Genomic DNA, 19186 nt, shown 5'->3' on the forward strand with positions numbered 1-19186 from the left:
ATGTTATCAGCATCCAATTTCAATTTCCATGTGTATAGCACATAACAAGACCAGTGACTGTGGTCCACTGATTATTGATGGTTATAACACACATATGAGATACCCCACTGTTATACGGTAGTACGAGGCAGTACGAGGATGTTTATACCATATATCATCACTAATTATATCATATACCACTTGGAAGAAATTCTTAATTCTTCCTATTTCCTACAGTTATTCCATCATGCCATGACATATGAACTACGGTGAACTACGGTGAACTACGGTGATATGAAAGAATTAGATGGCCCTCAGTTTCTTTTGAATACATCTCTACAGTACTGCACTTGTGTTCTTTCAATATTTCTAATGTCACAGTAGTTTCAGTTTTTAAATAATACAAATGATAAAAATATATGAGAGAACAAAAACATTCCTGCATCCCTGCCTGGTGATCAAATAAAGCCATCAATCTCAGTGAGTGAGTGAATGAGTCAGTCAGTGAGTGAGTGAGTGGGGTTTAGTGACACTTCCTTTAACAGTTTTTCAGCTATATCATGGCATCTCTGCATATTTTAGGAGAAACTCAGGAATGAAGCAGGTGTTAGATAGTTCTTTGGTGAAACCCACCAGCAAGCTGATAGGACAAGTGAACTAACAATCATAGGATTCTGGCATGGCAAAGGGAAGTAACTCTGCTCAAGCATACTGAATTTCAGAGCCTTTGATAATAGTGCCAGCCCTGTCAAACATTACTCGAGAAGTCTTGTATCTAGCTCATAGGCTGTATTTGGGATCGTACCAGCAGATGAAAGTCTTTGGGTAAATATATCCATGTATGAGGACGATAACAAGTATCTTGTAAAACATTAATCTGGTTACAGTAAAGTATATACATAAAATCTGTGAAAACATCAAGGAATATGTATGCTGTTTCTGTTGCTAGGAAACCAACATAATACATCCATGCATCCTGTCTACTAAGTGGCAGTCTCTCATGAAGGAATGTTCCAAGTTTGAGAGAATTTTCTGTAGTCACCGTACAACTTTACAATCGTCTATTTACATGCGATATGTATAAATTGTTCAACTCTCACACATTCCACAACACTAGAGTGTTCTACATATCCCTGAAACTGTTGATCTGAGGCAGATGGGCAAGACGGCAGCAAGATCATGCAATGTACCGATGTACCATGTACCACATACTGGCATATAACATACCTCTTTCAACTAAACTGCATCAGGTATCGTATCTCAGACATAAAACTCAATGCGTACAGAGCTGGATTTTCAACAGTTCTTGGGGTTGTTTCTGATACAACCTGCATTTAAACAGCTTCAGTATTTGTTTGCAAAAGTTTGTGAAAAGAAGCTGTGTTTTGATCACAATCTCCTAGATGATGTGGTTACCTCAACAAAACAGTTCAAATAAATCACACTACTACAGAATTGAAGTAGCTTGCAGAAATCACAATAAGGTGATTGTATCACAGAGAAATCACATGAAGGTGATATGTCTTGCGATGCAGCCACACTCCTGGGCAAACATAATCATCCCCATTGTGTGGTTCCATGTTGAGATCTCTGTTTTGAACAACCATTTCACACAGATTACATTTGATGCACATCTGCACAGATAAGATCACATACATATGTGACATATCACAGAATCACACAAATATGTCAGGATCACCACCATCACCTGTGTCCAAAGAAAGCGAGAGATACGTCCCTCGTAACCGATCATCATGTGGCTCTTGTTCTTCCCTCTCTGTCTGCCTAAGCCTTCGAGGGCTTGCAGCTGGCACAACGGCAGTTGATGGAACACGTAGTACAACCTCTCTACCCTCAGTAGAACTGTCTCTCATATGGGAAGGTGAATGGCTACTGACAGCCTGCCTGCCTCTCCTCCCTCGTTGCCGTGGACGATCAGATGGCGGTCGAGGCTCTGGTTCTGTTGGATGATCAGGTTCTGATCGATTTCTTGAAGATTTCTTCTTCCTTTTGGGTGTGTGATCCCGTTCTTTCCCATTGGCAGCTAAACTGTCTCTACTTTGTTCTTGACCTTGACTGTCACCTTGCCCTGGGCAGGCTGCTGCACCTTGCTCCCGCACAGCCTCACTTTCACTTTGTGGTTTGGGGTCCTTATTTCCCAGTGAGGAGGAACTGACAGGACACTCAATGAACTCATCCACCGGCTTACTGAATCTCTGCTGGTTCATGCGACCAGGCTCCTCCTGGACTGGAGCAGACGATACAGAAGACTCACGTGGGGGATAACAGTCTCTCTCTGCTACTGTGGAATCAGAAGAAAATGACGCTTGGCATAGGTGGCGCTCCATCTGTGATCCATCCGATGATGTGTCCGAAGCTCTTGGAATGTCGCAGGAGTGGGACTCTAGTGAGTCCGTGGAACTTGTGGAATCTGCTGATTGGTTGAGTACATTCTGTGATGCTGTCAGTCGAGGTACGTCTGTGGTTGGGCTGGTTGCCTCTTCGTAGCTGGGTGGGTTAACGAGACCATTGTTGACATCTGGCTGCGACCACATGAATGCCTGTAAGTACAGAAACTGAGTCAGGCAGACCAAGTTATATATGGTATACTAGTCATGTCAACTTTCTCAATGACGTCTATTAGCATCATTCACAAGGGGCAGTAAATGAGTGGTGAGGTGAAATGGGGTAAATATCTCATTCCAAGATTACTGTGTTAATCCATCAACATGCACAGCCAACTATCTATGAGCCTATTGCCACTTACAAAAGCATGCTATGTATAAAACTATCCTCAGTATCAATGCATGACAGCTGACAATGAATAAGACCACTGCCTCTTTCAAAAGCATACCTTGAAAACTGGGCTTGTGCAAAGCTATATCCTGATCATAAGAAAAACTGCACTTCAATACTAAAACGTACACTGACAATGTATGTGCCCATCCATTCCAAAATGAAGTGTACCAAGATACTAGACCATCCAATGTAACAAGAAAAAGTACCATGCATAAGCCCACCCATTCTGCACTAAAGTACACAAGGACAACAGGGCATGTATAAGCCCACCCATGCACACTAAAGTACTCCAGGACAAATGACCATGTATAAGTCCACCCATGCACACTAAAGTACACCAGGACAACTTACCAGGTATAAGCCCAACATTAAACACTATAGCACACCAGGACAACTGACCATGTATAAGCCCACCCATGCAGCACTAAAGTACACCAGGACAACAGGCCATGTATAAGCCCAACATTAAACACTATAGCACACCAGGACAACTGACCATGTATAAGCCCACCCATGCAGCACTAAAGTACACCAGGACAACTGACCATGTATAAGCCCACCCATGCACACTAAAGTACACCAGGACAACTTACCAGGTATAAGCCCAACATTAAACACTATAGCACACCAGGACAACTGACCATGTATAAGCCCACCCATGCAGCACTAAAGTACATCAGGACAACAGACCATGTATAAGCCCACCCATGCAGCACTAAAGTACACCAGGACAACTGACCATGTATAAGCCCACCCATGCAGCACTAAAGTACACCAGGACAACTGACCATGTATAAGCCCAACATTAAACACTATAGCACACCAGGACAACTGACCATGTATAAGCCCACCCATGCAGAACTAAAGTACACCAGGACAACTGATCATGTATAAGCCCACCCATGCAGCACTAAAGTACACCAGGACAACTGACCATGTATAAGCCCACCCATGCAGAACTAAAGTACACCAGGACAACTGACCATGTATAAGCCCACCCATGCAGCACTAAAGTACACCAGGACAACTGACCATGTATAAGCCCACCCATGCAGCACTAAAGTACACCAGGACAACTGACCATGTATAAGCCCACCCATGCAGCACTAAAGTATACCAGGACAACAGGCCATGTATAAGCCCACCCATGCAGCACTAAAGTACACCAGGACAACTGACCATGTATAAGCCCACCCATGCAGCACTAAAGTACACCAGGACAACTGACCATGTATAAGCCCACCCATGCAGCACTAAAGTACACCAGGACAACTGACCATGTATAAGCCCACCCATGCAGCACTAAAGTACACCAGGACAACTGACCATGTATAAGCCCACCCATGCAGAACTAAAGTACACCAGGACAACTGACCATGTATAAGCCCACCCATGCAGCACTAAAGTATACCAGGACAACAGGCCATGTATAAGCCCACCCATGCAGCACTAAAGTACACCAGGACAACTGACCATGTATAAGCCCACCCATGCAGCACTAAAGTATACCAGGACAACAGGCCATGTATAAGCCCACCCATGCAGCACTAAAGTACACCAGGACAACAGGCCATGTATAAGCCCACCCATGCAGCACTAAAGTACACCAGGACAACTGACCATGTATAAGCCCACCCATGTAGCACTAAAGTATACCAGGACAACTGACCATGTTGAGATAGCCAATAGGAGTGTTCTGGATGACTTCATCGTATGAAGGAGGAGCATCTTGCTGGATTGTTAGGTTCATTCTTATTCTGCTTCTGTTTCTCCCTCGTCCTGCAACAAGACACACACACACTGGATACCTGGAGAAGGTGGTAGTCATCAATACACAAACAAACATCTTGGACCAAAGAAATTGCTGATAATATTTTCCACTCATAAAATGACACCTATGTGTCGTAATGTAATACTATCAGTTGAGAGAAATAAGATATATTTGTTTCTAAAATGTATTGGCAAAACATGACTAAGAATAAGTTTGCTTTGTTGGTTATGTATATCTTGTATACTGGTAATGAAATTATTTCAGCCCAAAAAAGAAACCTTGTCATTTAACTTTAATGAGAACTCACGGTTTCTACGTGCCATGTTCCCACTGACTGAGCTGATTGGCTGTCGGCCATTGCGTGGCGCCTGCTGGGACAACGTACGACATCGGCGGATGAAGATGATCAGCAGACAGATGACAACGATGAGGAAGATGGAGATGACCATCGGGATGATGACGCCGATGCTGATGGTGTAAGAGTAGCGAGAGTATTCTCCATCTTTGGTGCCTGGAACAAAATGTGGGCCTTATCTACTATAGCTCATTATTATTGTAGTGTGTACTCCCATGGGAGAAGGGAATGGGAACTCTAACACTCAACTGACCAGGGCCTCCTTCCACAAAGCAGTAAGATGATCTTAAGTCACTAGAGTAACCTTAGTGCAGTGTTAAAGAATGAGAGCAAAGGCTAATGTTAGTAATTATAAAAGCTGCTTCAACAGATGCAATACATGATTTGGATTCTATGTTACTGAAATGATGACTCCTTAAAGACTTGGCCGGTCGTATTATTACATGACGCAGACCAGGATGCCAATTCATACCTCTCACTCAAAAGTATATTTAATATATTCACAAGCAAACACAACTTCTGCCAAATTCCTAGAAAAAGTGTTAATGTCTTTAGTTTCACAAATACAAAAAAAGGTTCATCACTGGACATGAAAGATGTGTAAAAACAGAGGACACATTGTGGTTTCAGAAATATCTTCAAAGTTCATATTTACTCTGAAACCCTATACAAACTACAGTGATGGTGACAATTCAAGGATCAATTTCATGCTGAGCCTTGTACTCTAACTTGCATTGAAATGCAAAATCCAGGTCACCCTATCTACTATGATCCTGCATGAACCTACAGTTGTACACCTGCAAGAATCAAAGCCACTCTAAACTATGACAAATGTGCCACTGTATCTACTGAGCCTCGGCAGATGCTAAGATTTTCAGGTAGCATATTGTCACAACTTTAAACCTGATCTTGCTCTTTGCTCCACACAGTGAGTGAGTGAGTGAGTGAGTGAGTGAGTGAGTGAGTGAGTGAGTGAGTGAGTGAGTGAGTGAGTGAGTGAGTGAGTGAGTGAGTGAGTGAGTGAGTGCTACGCTGCTCTTGGATTACTCCAGCAATACCACTGCAAGAAACACCTGAAATGGACTTCACACACTTTTCCACACAGAAAAGTCCCTCTAGGCATTAATCTTCTACCATACCTATAAATATTATCATCACACATTGAAAACCTTTTTTTCTGAAAAAGTATGGTTTTAGATGCAAAGAGCTGAACCTCATGACATTATAACAGCTTCATTAAATGGCATTTAGACTTAAGATGTGATAAACATGGGAGATAGTTCTACGACTATAGAAACTCTGCTTTAATTGCATGGAATAATTGTTTACTCATGACCTATGTGTCTTGCTTGATATCTTAACAACAGAGGGTTGTTACCTCTCGGCATGAACATATACATAAACATCTGAGAATGCTGCACGTCTAGCAGCTACAAGCAACCGACACTCGTAATCAGACAGAAACTGCTTGGGTAAGTGAATTTGGTTTTATGCTGATTCCAGCAATAATCCAGCAATATCAAGGTAAGGGTCACCAGAAATGGGCTTCACTCATTGTCCCTATGAGGAGAATTGAACCTAGGTCTGTGACATGACAAACAAACACTGTAACCACTAGGCTACCCATATGCTCTGAGAAACAGCTTGAGGTATAAGGGAGGGTGTGAGACATTGCAGTTACAAGCAACAGACACTGATCATCAAACTGCCTGAAGATGACACTCCCCTCACTTACCTCTATCAATAGGGGGATAAGGAAGGATGTTAGACATCTTGCAGCCTCACAACAGATGCTATCACCATCAATCCAAATGACAGACAACACAGCTCACATTGTCCCCAAAAGTAAGACACAACTAATGTCCTAACTTCCCAGAGAACAGTAAACGATGAAGTAACCGGGATCCCCGATGTTAACTCAGTGGTCCTGACAGCCCTACTCCAAGGACCTCATGTTATCATTTCCTTATTTTCCTCGAAAAACTATCTTTATTTCCCTGTGAGCTGTTGACAGACAACAGCCAACAATGTCCTTAAACAAGGGAGTCGTAGCATGACCTCTACAGACTTGTGACCCCTCACCTATGACATGGCAAGTCAACAAGGTGTGTTTGAACTCTGAGTCAATACAGAAGGTGGTCTTCAAAGTCGCGCACATGTTTTGCGTGGTTTACAGTTCTAGTTTTTGCCTCGAGAGAAGTTATGTCAAACATTTCCTGCAACTGTGTCACAGCTGGACGGTTTCGGAGTCGGGTGAGTTGGGCGAAGTAGGAAATATGAGATGAAGTTGAGGAAACGTGTTCTCTATTGGCCCCATCCAGGGCGGTTTTGTCCACTGTGGTGATCAAAAATAACAAGGTTGTGTTTGTGGTGAGGACAGGAAAGGACTGTACATAATGAAAAATCATAACAAAAGTAAGCCAAGACGTGTTAATACGGGATTGTGCCACATCTCAACCACATTTTCACTACTTTTATTTATTTTTTCAACAGTTTCACACTTAATTGTTGTTACGTAAACATTAGTTATTTCTATTTACAGAAGTGCAGGACGCAAAAGTATGAAGAATATTACATATCTGAACACATCCTTTTTTCTTAAGAATATCTGTAACTATATTTAACATTATGACTGATAATCCCCTACATACAACCACAGCTTTGGGCCATGACGAAGTGACTTTTGTAACTTACACCTAGGCATTATGTACGGGCTATAAACATTGTATCGACACGTGCATATGTTCCGGGTATCAAGTTACTGTGTTCAGATGACACTATGATTGTAAATCTTTCAGCCCTTCAGAGAGCTGAGAATATATCTTGACCTGGTAAATAACAAATTAGAACAATGAGCATTCACATAGAGCAAGGAATTAGTCCGTTACTAATGTTAATCAATTCTTTTATTCATCAGAAAATGTTGCACTTTGTTAGTTTCCCCCAGTGAAAAGTGTTATACTATTTGAAAGAAGTTAAGAACCACTTGATACCTTCATATTCCAGTCATGACAGAAAAAAACATCATACAAGTCCTTAACTTGAGTGAGTGAGTGAGTGAGTGAGTGAGTGAGTGTAGTTTTATTCCACTTTTAGAAATATTGGCAATATCTGGGGACACCAGAAAAGGCTTTGCACGTATGTGGGTAATCAAACACTTTAACCAGGACGCTACCCCAAAGAGATAGAGGACTACCCTGCTGTAAGTATTACAGCCCAATAGGGCTGACAACTGTGGGTCCATGTCAAACAATGGCAGTTCCAACACATGTAGCGCCAAGATGACTGTTAGCAGAAGAGTGTTTCCAAACAACAAACAACCACTACTGTGTTGCCAAACCCTAAACAAACTACTTCACTGTCTCCAAATACAGTGCAGTCAAAGAAAGTGTACTTGAAGATCAACTTATTGGTTTGTGTGAAACAACTTAGGAATACATGTTGACAGCAATTACCTACAGTACTTGATGTCATAACATAATAGCTACAATAAATAGGCAGTTGTAACAAAGTGTTACAAAATATCACCTTCCTTAGTACAGCCAGTGATTCAAATGTCACGTATCAGAAGGTATTTATCTATGATTTCAAGTTTAGTGCAATATGCAGTCAAACAGGGAAACATTTTGTTCAGATTTTCAATATGTTTCTTAAAAAGTGATACTTTTCTAATTATAAAGGTGTGCTAATACTGAATCCAAAGAATAATCAGCCTTGTCTATATTGATCACACTGATCAATTAAACACACATTAATTATAACTATAAATGCAGTCAGTGAGAAATGTATAATTACAGACACTGGTTGCAGACATGGGGCCAGAGGTTAGGCTCTGAGCATGTCCTGATCAATCCCTGGCTAATGTTTTAGCCACAGCTAATGATCATGATCTGTTCTGAAAAAATCATACTACATTCCAAGGGAAAGCTATTGATCATGAAGTGTTCTAAAACGATACTACTTTCCTAGCCATAGCTAATGGTCATGATGCCTTCTACACAAGTGATGCTACTTTCCTAGCAAACGTTAATGATTATGATACATCCTAAAAGATGATACTACTTTCCTAGCCACAGCTAATGATCATGATATGTTCCTCAAACATGATACTACTTGTTTCACTAAAGCTAATGATCATGACGTGTTCCTAGCCATAGCTAATGGTCATGATGCCTTCTACACAAGTGATGCTACTTTCCTAGCAAAAGTTAATGATTATGATACATCCTAAAAGATGATACTACTTTCCTAGCAACAGCTAATGATCATGATATGTTCTACAAACATGATACTACTTGTTTCACTAAAGCTAATGATCATGACGTGTTTAATAAAAATGATACTACTTTCCTAGCCACAGCTAATGATCATGATATGTTCTACAAACATGATACTACTTGTTTCACTAAAGCTAATGATCATGACGTGTTTAATAAAAATGATACTACTTTCCTAGCCACAGCTAATGATCATGATATGTTCTACAAACATGATACTACTTATTTCACTAAAGCTAATGATCATGATACACTTTCAAAATATGACACTCTTTTTCTAGCAAAAATTAATGAGCATGCGTTCTTAAAACATGATACTACTTTCCGAGCCACAGCTAATACTCATGATGTGTTCTAAAACATTACATTTTAATTTCCTAGCCACAGCCAATGATCATGATGCTTTCTAGTAAAATCATGCCAGTTTCCAAGTTACAGCCAAATCTTGATGCATCCTGTTAAATATAGTTGACTTTCCTAGCTAGAGTTCATTACCAAGATGCATTCTGAATAATACTTCCCTATCTACAGACAATGACCATGATGTATATAATAATTATAATACTACTTTCTGAGCTCCAGTCATTGACGAAAATGCAAGTGTGTTAAAATAATACTACATTCATAGTTACAGCCAGTAATCACAAAATATAACTTTCCTTGGAACTGGTTACATGACACAGAAGTTACCTATTCTTCAATCCAAAATCTTGAAAGCAGTAGAGGTTATTACTTGTCAAAACACACTGAGTAGAACAATGATTAAAATAAGAAAAACCTTGTGTTGTAGTTGGAGGCAGTGTCCACGGTGCAGATGTGGATGTGCCCCAGAATGTCGGTCTGTTGTTTCCTATCACAGAGCTAGAATCAGGAAACTCATACCCTGCCATGTTGGCAGCATTAAATCCAGGCACAAGACTACTTTCCTAACGACAGGGGCGTATATCCATGAATAAGTTCTGCTCGATACCAGACTAAGCATGTAGATACTAGTTGCAAACAACTATCTATATTTGCAGACTGACTAGTTATATACCAGGAAGACACAGACATCGAGTGCATGCTGGTCTATGCATTGGGTGGAGCTTGCCAGACCTCTGTTTGATGTTTACCACAGCAAAGTGAGTGAAACAGGGAGTCCAGGTACAGAGCAATTCACTTGTCATTGCTGAAAAACATGCCCGCTATGCGCAGACAGGTTTCGATGGTTTTAATACCATCACTAACTATTTATGGGAATATTTTTAACAAAATTATTATGTGGTCAATGACCACAAATATCCAAAAACAAAAATATGAGCCTCCTTTTCATGAATGCTGCCAGCATGTGTGTTGTCCATGGCAATGTTAACAATAGCAGGTGTTTGCCACTAACATGGCCCCTGCTGCTAGAGAAGCATTAAATAAAACATATGTACTTGTTTTTATCATTTGGTCACATAGAAAGTTACCTATTGTGTGATACAGGTTTTAGTTATGGTCACTTCTCAGAATGTTCTCCTACGTCTTTCAGGAAGATAGTAGATTTGAATGTACAGATGCAGGTGCACTCATCCACTGTCAGTATCAGTGTGTAATAGGGCTGAGACTGGTCCAGAAATTCTGCCTGGGTACCTCATATCCATGATATTAATGCCTGACGCCAAATTTGTAAGAAGTGACATATTCTTCAGCTAAAGAAGCAGACTAAAACTGGATGCAAAGTTTCATGAGACATAACATTTACAAGAGTTTGAAATGTGGTCATGGTGACCTTGAAGTCATTGGGTACAATAGTTAATGTGATTCCAAGAATCGGAACATACATATGTACGGATGCTGCTGAAAACATAGTCCCCCATTACGCCTTGCAGCGGGGGACAATGAGCAACTGGTCTGGTTCTGGTGCCAACATCTCTGGACACAGCTACACTTGAAGGGAGTCATAGTTATGTCACTTAAGATGATGTGCCTACTACGGAGAGACGACTGCTTGTCTACGTTGTCAACACAGGATACTAAGATGTTGTCAAACTCCTTATTACAGTGAGAGGACCTTTGTCCAAGTTGTTGTCACTGGATTCTAAGGTGTTGTCAAAGTGCCTACCTCACAGAGAGAAACTTTAGTCCAAGGTAACATAGGATACTCAGATGTTGTGATACTGCCTATCACAGAGAGAGAGGCTCTTGTCCAAGATGTCAGAACAGGATACTAAGATGCTGTCAAGGTGCCTACCACACAGAGAGTACCTTTAGTCCAAGAGGCTGTCAACACAGGATACTAAGACGTTTTAAAAACTGCCTACCACAGAGAGTGGACCTTTAGTCCAAGAGGTCGTCAACACAGGATTCTAAGACGTTTTAAAAACTGCCTACCACAGAGAGTGGACCTTTAGTCCAAGAGGTTGTCAACACAGGATACTAAGACGTTTTAAAAACTGCCTACCACAGAGAGTGGACCTTTAGTCCAAGAGGTCGTCAACACAGGATACTAAGACGTTTTAAAAACTGCCTACCACAGAGAGTGGACCTTTAGTCCAAGAGGTTGTCAACACAGGATACTAAGACGTTTTAAAAACTGCCTACCACAGAGAGTGGACCTTTAGTCCAAGAGGTCGTCAACACAGGATTCTAAGACGTTTTAAAAACTGCCTACCACAGAGAGTGGACCTTTAGTCCAAGAGGTCGTCAACACAGGATTCTAAGACGTTTTAAAAACTGCCTACCACAGAGAGTGGACCTTTAGTCCAAGAGGTCGTCAACACAGGATTCTAAGACGTTTTAAAAACTGCCTACCACAGAGAGTGGACCTTTAGTCCAAGAGGTCGTCAACACAGGATACTAAGACGTTTTAAAAACTGCCTACCACAGAGAGTGGACCTTTAGTCCAAGAGGTCGTCAACACAGGATTCTAAGACGTTTTAAAACTGCCTACCACAGAGAGTGGACCTTTAGTCCAAGAGGTCGTCAACACAGGATTCTAAGACGTTTTAAAACTGCCTACCACAGAGAGTGGACCTTTAGTCCAAGAGGTCGTCAACACAGGATACTAAGACGTTTTAAAAACTGCCTACCACAGAGAGTGGACCTTTAGTCCAAGAGGTCGTCAACACAGGATTCTAAGACGTTTTAAAAACTGCCTACCACAGAGAGTGGACCTTTAGTCCAAGCGGTCGTCAACACAGGATTCTAAGACGTTTTAAAAACTGCCTACCACAGAGAGTGGACCTTTAGTCCAAGAGGTCGTCAACACAGGATTCTAAGACGTTTTAAAAACTGCCTACCACAGAGAGTGGACCTTTAGTCCAAGAGGTTGTCAACACAGGATACTAAGACGTTTTAAAAACTGCCTACCACAGAGAGTGGACCTTTAGTCCAAGAGGTCGTCAACACAGGATTCTAAGACGTTTTAAAACTGCCTACCACAGAGAGTGGACCTTTAGTCCCAGAGGTCGTCAACACAGGATACTAAGACGTTTGTAAAACTGCCTACCACAGAGAGTGGACCTTTAGTCCAAGAGGTCGTCAACACAGGATACTAAGACGTTTTAAAACTGCCTACCACAGAGAGTGGACCTTTAGTCCAAGAGGTCATCAACACAGGATACTAAGACGTTTTAAAAACTGCCTACCACAGAGAGTGGACCTTTAGTCCAAGAGGTCGTCAACACAGGATACTAAGACGTTTTAAAAACTGCCTACCACAGAGAGTGGACCTTTAGTCCAAGAGGTCGTCAACACAGGATACTAAGACGTTTTAAAAACTGCCTACCACAGAGAGTGGACCTTTAGTCCAAGAGGTCGTCAACACAGGATACTAAGACGTTTTAAAAACTGCCTACCACAGAGAGTGGACCTTTAGTCCAAGAGGTCGTCAACACAGGATTCTAAGACGTTTTAAAACTGCCTACCACAGAGAGTGGACCTTTAGTCCAAGAGGTCGTCAACACAGGATTCTAAGACGTTTTAAAAACTGCCTACCACAGAGAGTGGACCTTTAGTCCAAGAGGTCGTCAACACAGGATACTAAGACGTTTTAAAAACTGCCTACCACAGAGAGTGGACCTTTAGTCCAAGAGGTCGTCAACACAGGATTCTAAGACGTTTTAAAACTGCCTACCACAGAGAGTGGACCTTTAGTCCAAGAGGTCGTCAACACAGGATTCTAAGACGTTTTAAAACTGCCTACCACAGAGAGTGGACCTTTAGTCCAAGAGGTCGTCAACACAGGATACTAAGACGTTTTAAAAACTGCCTACCACAGAGAGTGGACCTTTAGTCCAAGAGGTCGTCAACACAGGATTCTAAGACGTTTTAAAAACTGCCTACCACAGAGAGTGGACCTTTAGTCCAAGCGGTCGTCAACACAGGATTCTAAGACGTTTTAAAAACTGCCTACCACAGAGAGTGGACCTTTAGTCCAAGAGGTCGTCAACACAGGATTCTAAGACGTTTTAAAAACTGCCTACCACAGAGAGTGGACCTTTAGTCCAAGAGGTTGTCAACACAGGATACTAAGACGTTTTAAAAACTGCCTACCACAGAGAGTGGACCTTTAGTCCAAGAGGTCGTCAACACAGGATTCTAAGACGTTTTAAAACTGCCTACCACAGAGAGTGGACCTTTAGTCCCAGAGGTCGTCAACACAGGATACTAAGACGTTTGTAAAACTGCCTACCACAGAGAGTGGACCTTTAGTCCAAGAGGTCGTCAACACAGGATACTAAGACGTTTTAAAACTGCCTACCACAGAGAGTGGACCTTTAGTCCAAGAGGTCATCAACACAGGATACTAAGACGTTTTAAAAACTGCCTACCACAGAGAGTGGACCTTTAGTCCAAGAGGTCGTCAACACAGGATACTAAGACGTTTTAAAAACTGCCTACCACAGAGAGTGGACCTTTAGTCCAAGAGGTCGTCAACACAGGATACTAAGACGTTTTAAAAACTGCCTACCACAGAGAGTGGACCTTTAGTCCAAGAGGTCGTCAACACAGGATACTAAGACGTTTTAAAAACTGCCTACCACAGAGAGTGGACCTTTAGTCCAAGAGGTCGTCAACACAGGATTCTAAGACGTTTTAAAACTGCCTACCACAGAGAGTGGACCTTTAGTCCAAGAGGTCGTCAACACAGGATTCTAAGACGTTTTAAAACTGCCTACCACAGAGAGTGGACCTTTAGTCCAAGAGGTCGTCAACACAGGATTCTAAGACGTTTTAAAACTGCCTACCACAGAGAGTGGACCTTTAGTCCAAGAGGTCGTCAACACAGGATTCTAAGACGTTTTAAAAACTGCCTACCACAGAGAGTGGACCTTTCATCTGAGTTGTCGCCACAGTGGTCATAGCTGTCACACGTGAGGTCGTCGGAGATGCAGCGGCCATTGAAACACTTGAAGTCACGGGGTCGACATGCGCCTGCATTAGAGATGATAACAATATCTGTACATTTCATAATATTTTCCATAAAATTTACATATCGACTGTACAACCTCAACAGCACTGAATACCAGTAATGAGTATTGAAGGTTCAAGTTTATTACAACATACTGCAATACATAGGGTTGTATTTGCTGTAACTGTCACAATATTTTGCATAATTCCAAATGTTGAATTCAGAAACAATCAGAAAAGACTAATGAATGATTTGAAGTGTATGAATAGAATAAAACAAAATGTTGGTGATAACGACCGATAAAAGGCAAAAACTGCCATCATTGAAACTGGGATGGTGTAGATGCAAGTGTATATACGTATAAGGGAGGTAATTGAGAATTCACTTTTTATCCAAATGGACATGCAGTCTGAAATTGCAGAAACATTTTGAAGGTATCTGGCAAGTGGATAATGTCAAACACTTAACAACCACAATTTGAAATCACCTGACATGCCAAGCAATAAGAAATAATTATACAATTTATTAAGAAAGAAAGTACCTCAATAGACCAATATACTTATAATGTCCTTATAATACAAATTAAAAGAATGCAGTATGCAAGCAAAGGTAAGAAAATGTCCTCCATTAACCATGGTTATCTCCCTTGGTCTACACCCAGCAATCACCAACCGTTACACATAACAGAGTTTCCTGACAATATCTTGGAAAATGGGGAATATTAATGATATATATTATTGGAAACATTAATGAACCATGTCCACAATAAAAAATACAGCCTGCTACTTAAATTTATTCATGTGAGTGAAATTCAGTTTTACTTCAGTATTTCAGTGTCTCATTTCCTACAGTAACTTGCTTATTGCTGCTTTGAACAATCAGCCATGTCATGCTTCTTTAGCTTCAGATAGGAATAAAGCCCAAGGACAATACTTTTACAACTTTGACAAAACAAATGTTAAATGTCCTGAAGCTACATTTCAAAATACTGATTCGGGGTGACTATTGATGGTGAAACAACTATTGCCATAACAACATTCTATAGCAACCCACTATTGCCATAACACACTATATTAAAGTACAATGAAAACATCTCTGTGAGTTGAACTGTAATACCATCATTTATGTAATTCATCTGTTTAAACAGATTAATTAGTTCTTCATGAATATAGTATATATATGACAATTGGCACCTTAACAATATAACTGAACCGATAAAACCGATTATTTGACAGTTGTTTATATGACGCACTTACGAAAAGAGAAATGTTATTCAAAGATGTCCCTCTTAGATAAACATTTCTAACTCATTTATCTTGTAAAAGAGGTTATTCTTGTATAAATACATTTATCATAATTGTTAGTCATCATTTCAAGCTCTCTGTACTCAACAAATATCTGTGCTATGGTAGCTGTATCATGGGTATGTGCCACCCCCACTTACGAAATAAACACAACCTGACGAACTTACTAGTCTGTGTTCCTGAGTTTTCCGATGTTGACATCAACTGGTCAAGATGTTAAAATTGAAAGTAATTTGCTCCATGTATAGATTATTAAGCATATTTCCTTCACAGTTGAATGTAAAATCAGTCAAATAAGGCCATGTTGGGCTGGTGTGGTAGATACGCGCACGTTTCTACTCAAAGGTATGTTATAAAGTTTTGGTTTGAAATATTAAGAATGGAATCACACCTCCTTCCTCACCAGTGCTATCTATTCCTATAAAAGCTTGATGAAACTAGTAAGCATACATGGGTTTCAGATGTCTGCCACATATTTTTCACAACTGGTGTTTCATATGTTCGGAAAGAGAAAGATGCAGGAAAAATACAAATGTGTAACAGCACTTTTGCATAAAGAATCTGTGATATATATTCCCAAATTTGGCATGACGCTCTTTGTACATCCACAATTTTAAGGAATTACTCGGCTTTAGAATTACAGCATGAAATAAAACCTTACAGTACTAAGTAATAACACCATGTGCATTTTGTAAATTATGTATTGCATTGCCTTAGGTTAAAGTTAATTTATTGAGAACACTATACTAATGAAAGCACTCCTTGTATGCACTATGTATGTATGTTGTAATAATCTAGGAGTTCTCGAAGATGAGTACCATGCATATTATTTGTATGTGAAAGGTATGAGCATCTCGGAACAAAATAATTACACAGTATCAATTTCAAAAGTCTGTTCTCGGTTCATAAAATACCCAAACCATAACTTCTGTCGCTACTTTCATGAAACATGAATTTTCCTTTTCATGGAGATGTACATATGTTCTTCCTGTCACGTGTTACGGTTATGTCGTCACAATCAACTGTACTTTGGGTCACATGGCCAAACTACCGAATAAATAAATTGAATTGAAATTAATCAAATTGGTGCCTCCATTTCGATGGATTCTTTTTTATTCATCTCCATTGGTAGTTTCTGCTGCACGATGTAAAATCAGCTGGTATTTGGTATACAACCAAAGAGGATGCCACCGGCTATAGTCACATTGGACGTCATGTCACGTGACACGGGTGTTTCCGTAATAAGCGGAAATCCCAGTTCGTTTTTCAGGGTTTTACTGCAATTTTACAAACTTTTTGAGACATTTTGATATGGAAAGTGATCTTTAGGATGCCCTTTTCTATATATCAAAAACTAGTTTTACGTTAGTATTCTCCTTTAAGACATAAACTCAGTGAAGCTGTAACTCTCCACCCAAACATCTTGCATATTGTGCTGTGCAATCATCAAGGGAAGTCAATTACTAAACTATCGATAGTCAAAAATACTACATCAACATTTTTTCAATGCCACCATCAATTAATTGCTACTAGAGACTCAACAATTGCTATGCTTTGTTAGTTTGATACATTGTCACAGCCCTAATACCAATAGAGTCACGTTTGCATCAAACTTTGATGTATCAAACTTATGTTTGTCTCAATTTAAAGTTTGGTCCCTTTGTATGCTTTGTTTGTGCATTATTTTTTGGTTGTGTCGAAAATCAGCTTAGTCTTACTTAGTAAGATTCTTCAACTTTCACACAATGGTGTTTGTCCTAAAAGCGAGAAAACAATTTTTAACATTTTAGAAAGAGGGAAATTTGGGCACAGAATGCACATAATGGACAGTCTTATGATTTCACCCAACAAGTCCCGAGTGTTCGTCACAACAATTATGCATTGAGTTGACTCACCATAGCTGTACGAAGAGTAGGCCAGTACAAAGTCACGGGCGTTCTGGTACCGTCCCTGAAGCCGTATATAGAACCCGCTGCTGTTTACAAAGCCATGGTTCTTGTAGCGATCCAGGTTCTCATACTTCACCAGCGCTTCCTGCCCACCAAGGGAGGTAAGTCCGCCTCGAATCTCCACTCGGTCCCGCTGTTGTGGGTAGTACACTGAAAACAGTTTGAGGAAATTAAGATCACTTTCAGAAGATATGAAAATAATCAGGCTTTTTTTAAATAAAACAGGTGAAATGTTGTAATGAAGGGATGTCAACCAAGCTTTGTTCAGCAATGGCTGAAACCTGACTTCCATAGTTTGTTGAGCGTGAGAGAATGATTGACTGATCATGTGGTTTTGCTGTTTGGGGCAATATTCCAGCAGTGGAAATCAGAAATGGGCTTCACACATTCTACCCTTGTCGGGAATTGAACCTAGGCCTTTGGTGTGACATGCGACCACTTTAACCAGTAGGTTAGCCTGTACTGCCTTTGTTTCATTGTATAGGTGTGTATGACTGAGATCACTCACTTGGTGAACTGTCATATTCCACAATTTTGACTTGGACCATGCTATACTCCGAGTGGCGTTGGATCACCCATATACAGTCGTAGTACTCATTGGTGCTCATTACAGGGTTAAAGGTCACCACGCCTCCTTCCTTGTTCTTCAAGAATCCTCCACAGTCTGGATAGAAGTAGAGAAATAAACATATACAATCATAAAAGGAGTGAGTTTAGTTGTATGCCATTTTTAGCAATAATCCAGAAATACCACACCAGGGCTCACCAGATGTTCACAGTGTACACATTTCGGAATCAATCTCAATGAACGATTTAATTACTAGTACACCTTACTACTCCTACAACCAGAAAGTATCACAAATGACAAAAAATGTATTTGTGCAAGTTGTCTTAATGTTACTTTGAACAGCATCCTAATTAGCGCAATCACATCTGCATTATGTACAAGGCAAGCCTAAAGTGAAACTGATATTTTCTACTTTGGTGTGGAAAACCTTGGAACATAGTCAGGGCAAACAGACAATCAAGGTATCCTGCACACCAAAGGGAAGTAACTCTGCACAATGAATTCATTATCTGCTTGATCATCAGGTAATCAGTCTTCAAAATCACAAGGTGGGTGGTACAAATTTACAAAACAAACTTTGGAGTTGAATAAGAAGTAGCTGGTATTCGTGCAACAGAAACTATCTTGAAGCTGGGATTTGATAAGAAAGCTCAAAAAATCAAATTTTCAATAAAAACCCTTCTTTGAAAACTTGCAAACAGCTTTTATACCACTACACAAACCTGTGATAGGCCTCTCTGTGTGCCGCCGATCTGAAATATAAGAAATCCATGTCAGACTTATTCTTCAAGTGAACTAGAGTTATAT

General features: G+C 40.4%; 1 protein-coding gene across 5 annotated transcripts in view; it reads right to left on the minus strand.

Annotated features, from left to right (window-relative positions):
• Nucleotides 1–372: 372 nt before the first annotated feature.
• The window catches only part of LOC137257812 (uncharacterized), a 57637-nt gene continuing 38823 nt past the window's right edge, over nucleotides 373–19186 (minus strand). For 4 of the 5 annotated variants that reach the window (XM_067795259.1, XM_067795261.1, XM_067795262.1 and 1 more), the window contains exons 8-14: nucleotides 19102–19131; nucleotides 18320–18475; nucleotides 17758–17961; nucleotides 14465–14581; nucleotides 4857–5060; nucleotides 4448–4557; nucleotides 1566–2540 (exon numbers count right to left, since the gene is read on the minus strand). In XM_067795259.1, coding sequence (XP_067651360.1) covers nucleotides 1656–2540; nucleotides 4448–4557; nucleotides 4857–5060; nucleotides 14465–14581; nucleotides 17758–17961; nucleotides 18320–18475; nucleotides 19102–19131 — 1706 coding nt within the window. In that variant the 3' untranslated portion in view covers nucleotides 1566–1655. Of the gene's footprint in view, nucleotides 2541–4447; nucleotides 4558–4856; nucleotides 5061–14464; nucleotides 14582–17757; nucleotides 17962–18319; nucleotides 18476–19101; nucleotides 19132–19186 lie in introns of all 5 variants that reach the window. The other variant, XM_067795260.1, reaches the window with a different exon arrangement.

Source organism: Haliotis asinina, chromosome 12 (genome assembly GCF_037392515.1).
Source record: "Haliotis asinina isolate JCU_RB_2024 chromosome 12, JCU_Hal_asi_v2, whole genome shotgun sequence".
Taxonomy (NCBI): Eukaryota; Metazoa; Mollusca; class Gastropoda; order Lepetellida; family Haliotidae; genus Haliotis; species Haliotis asinina.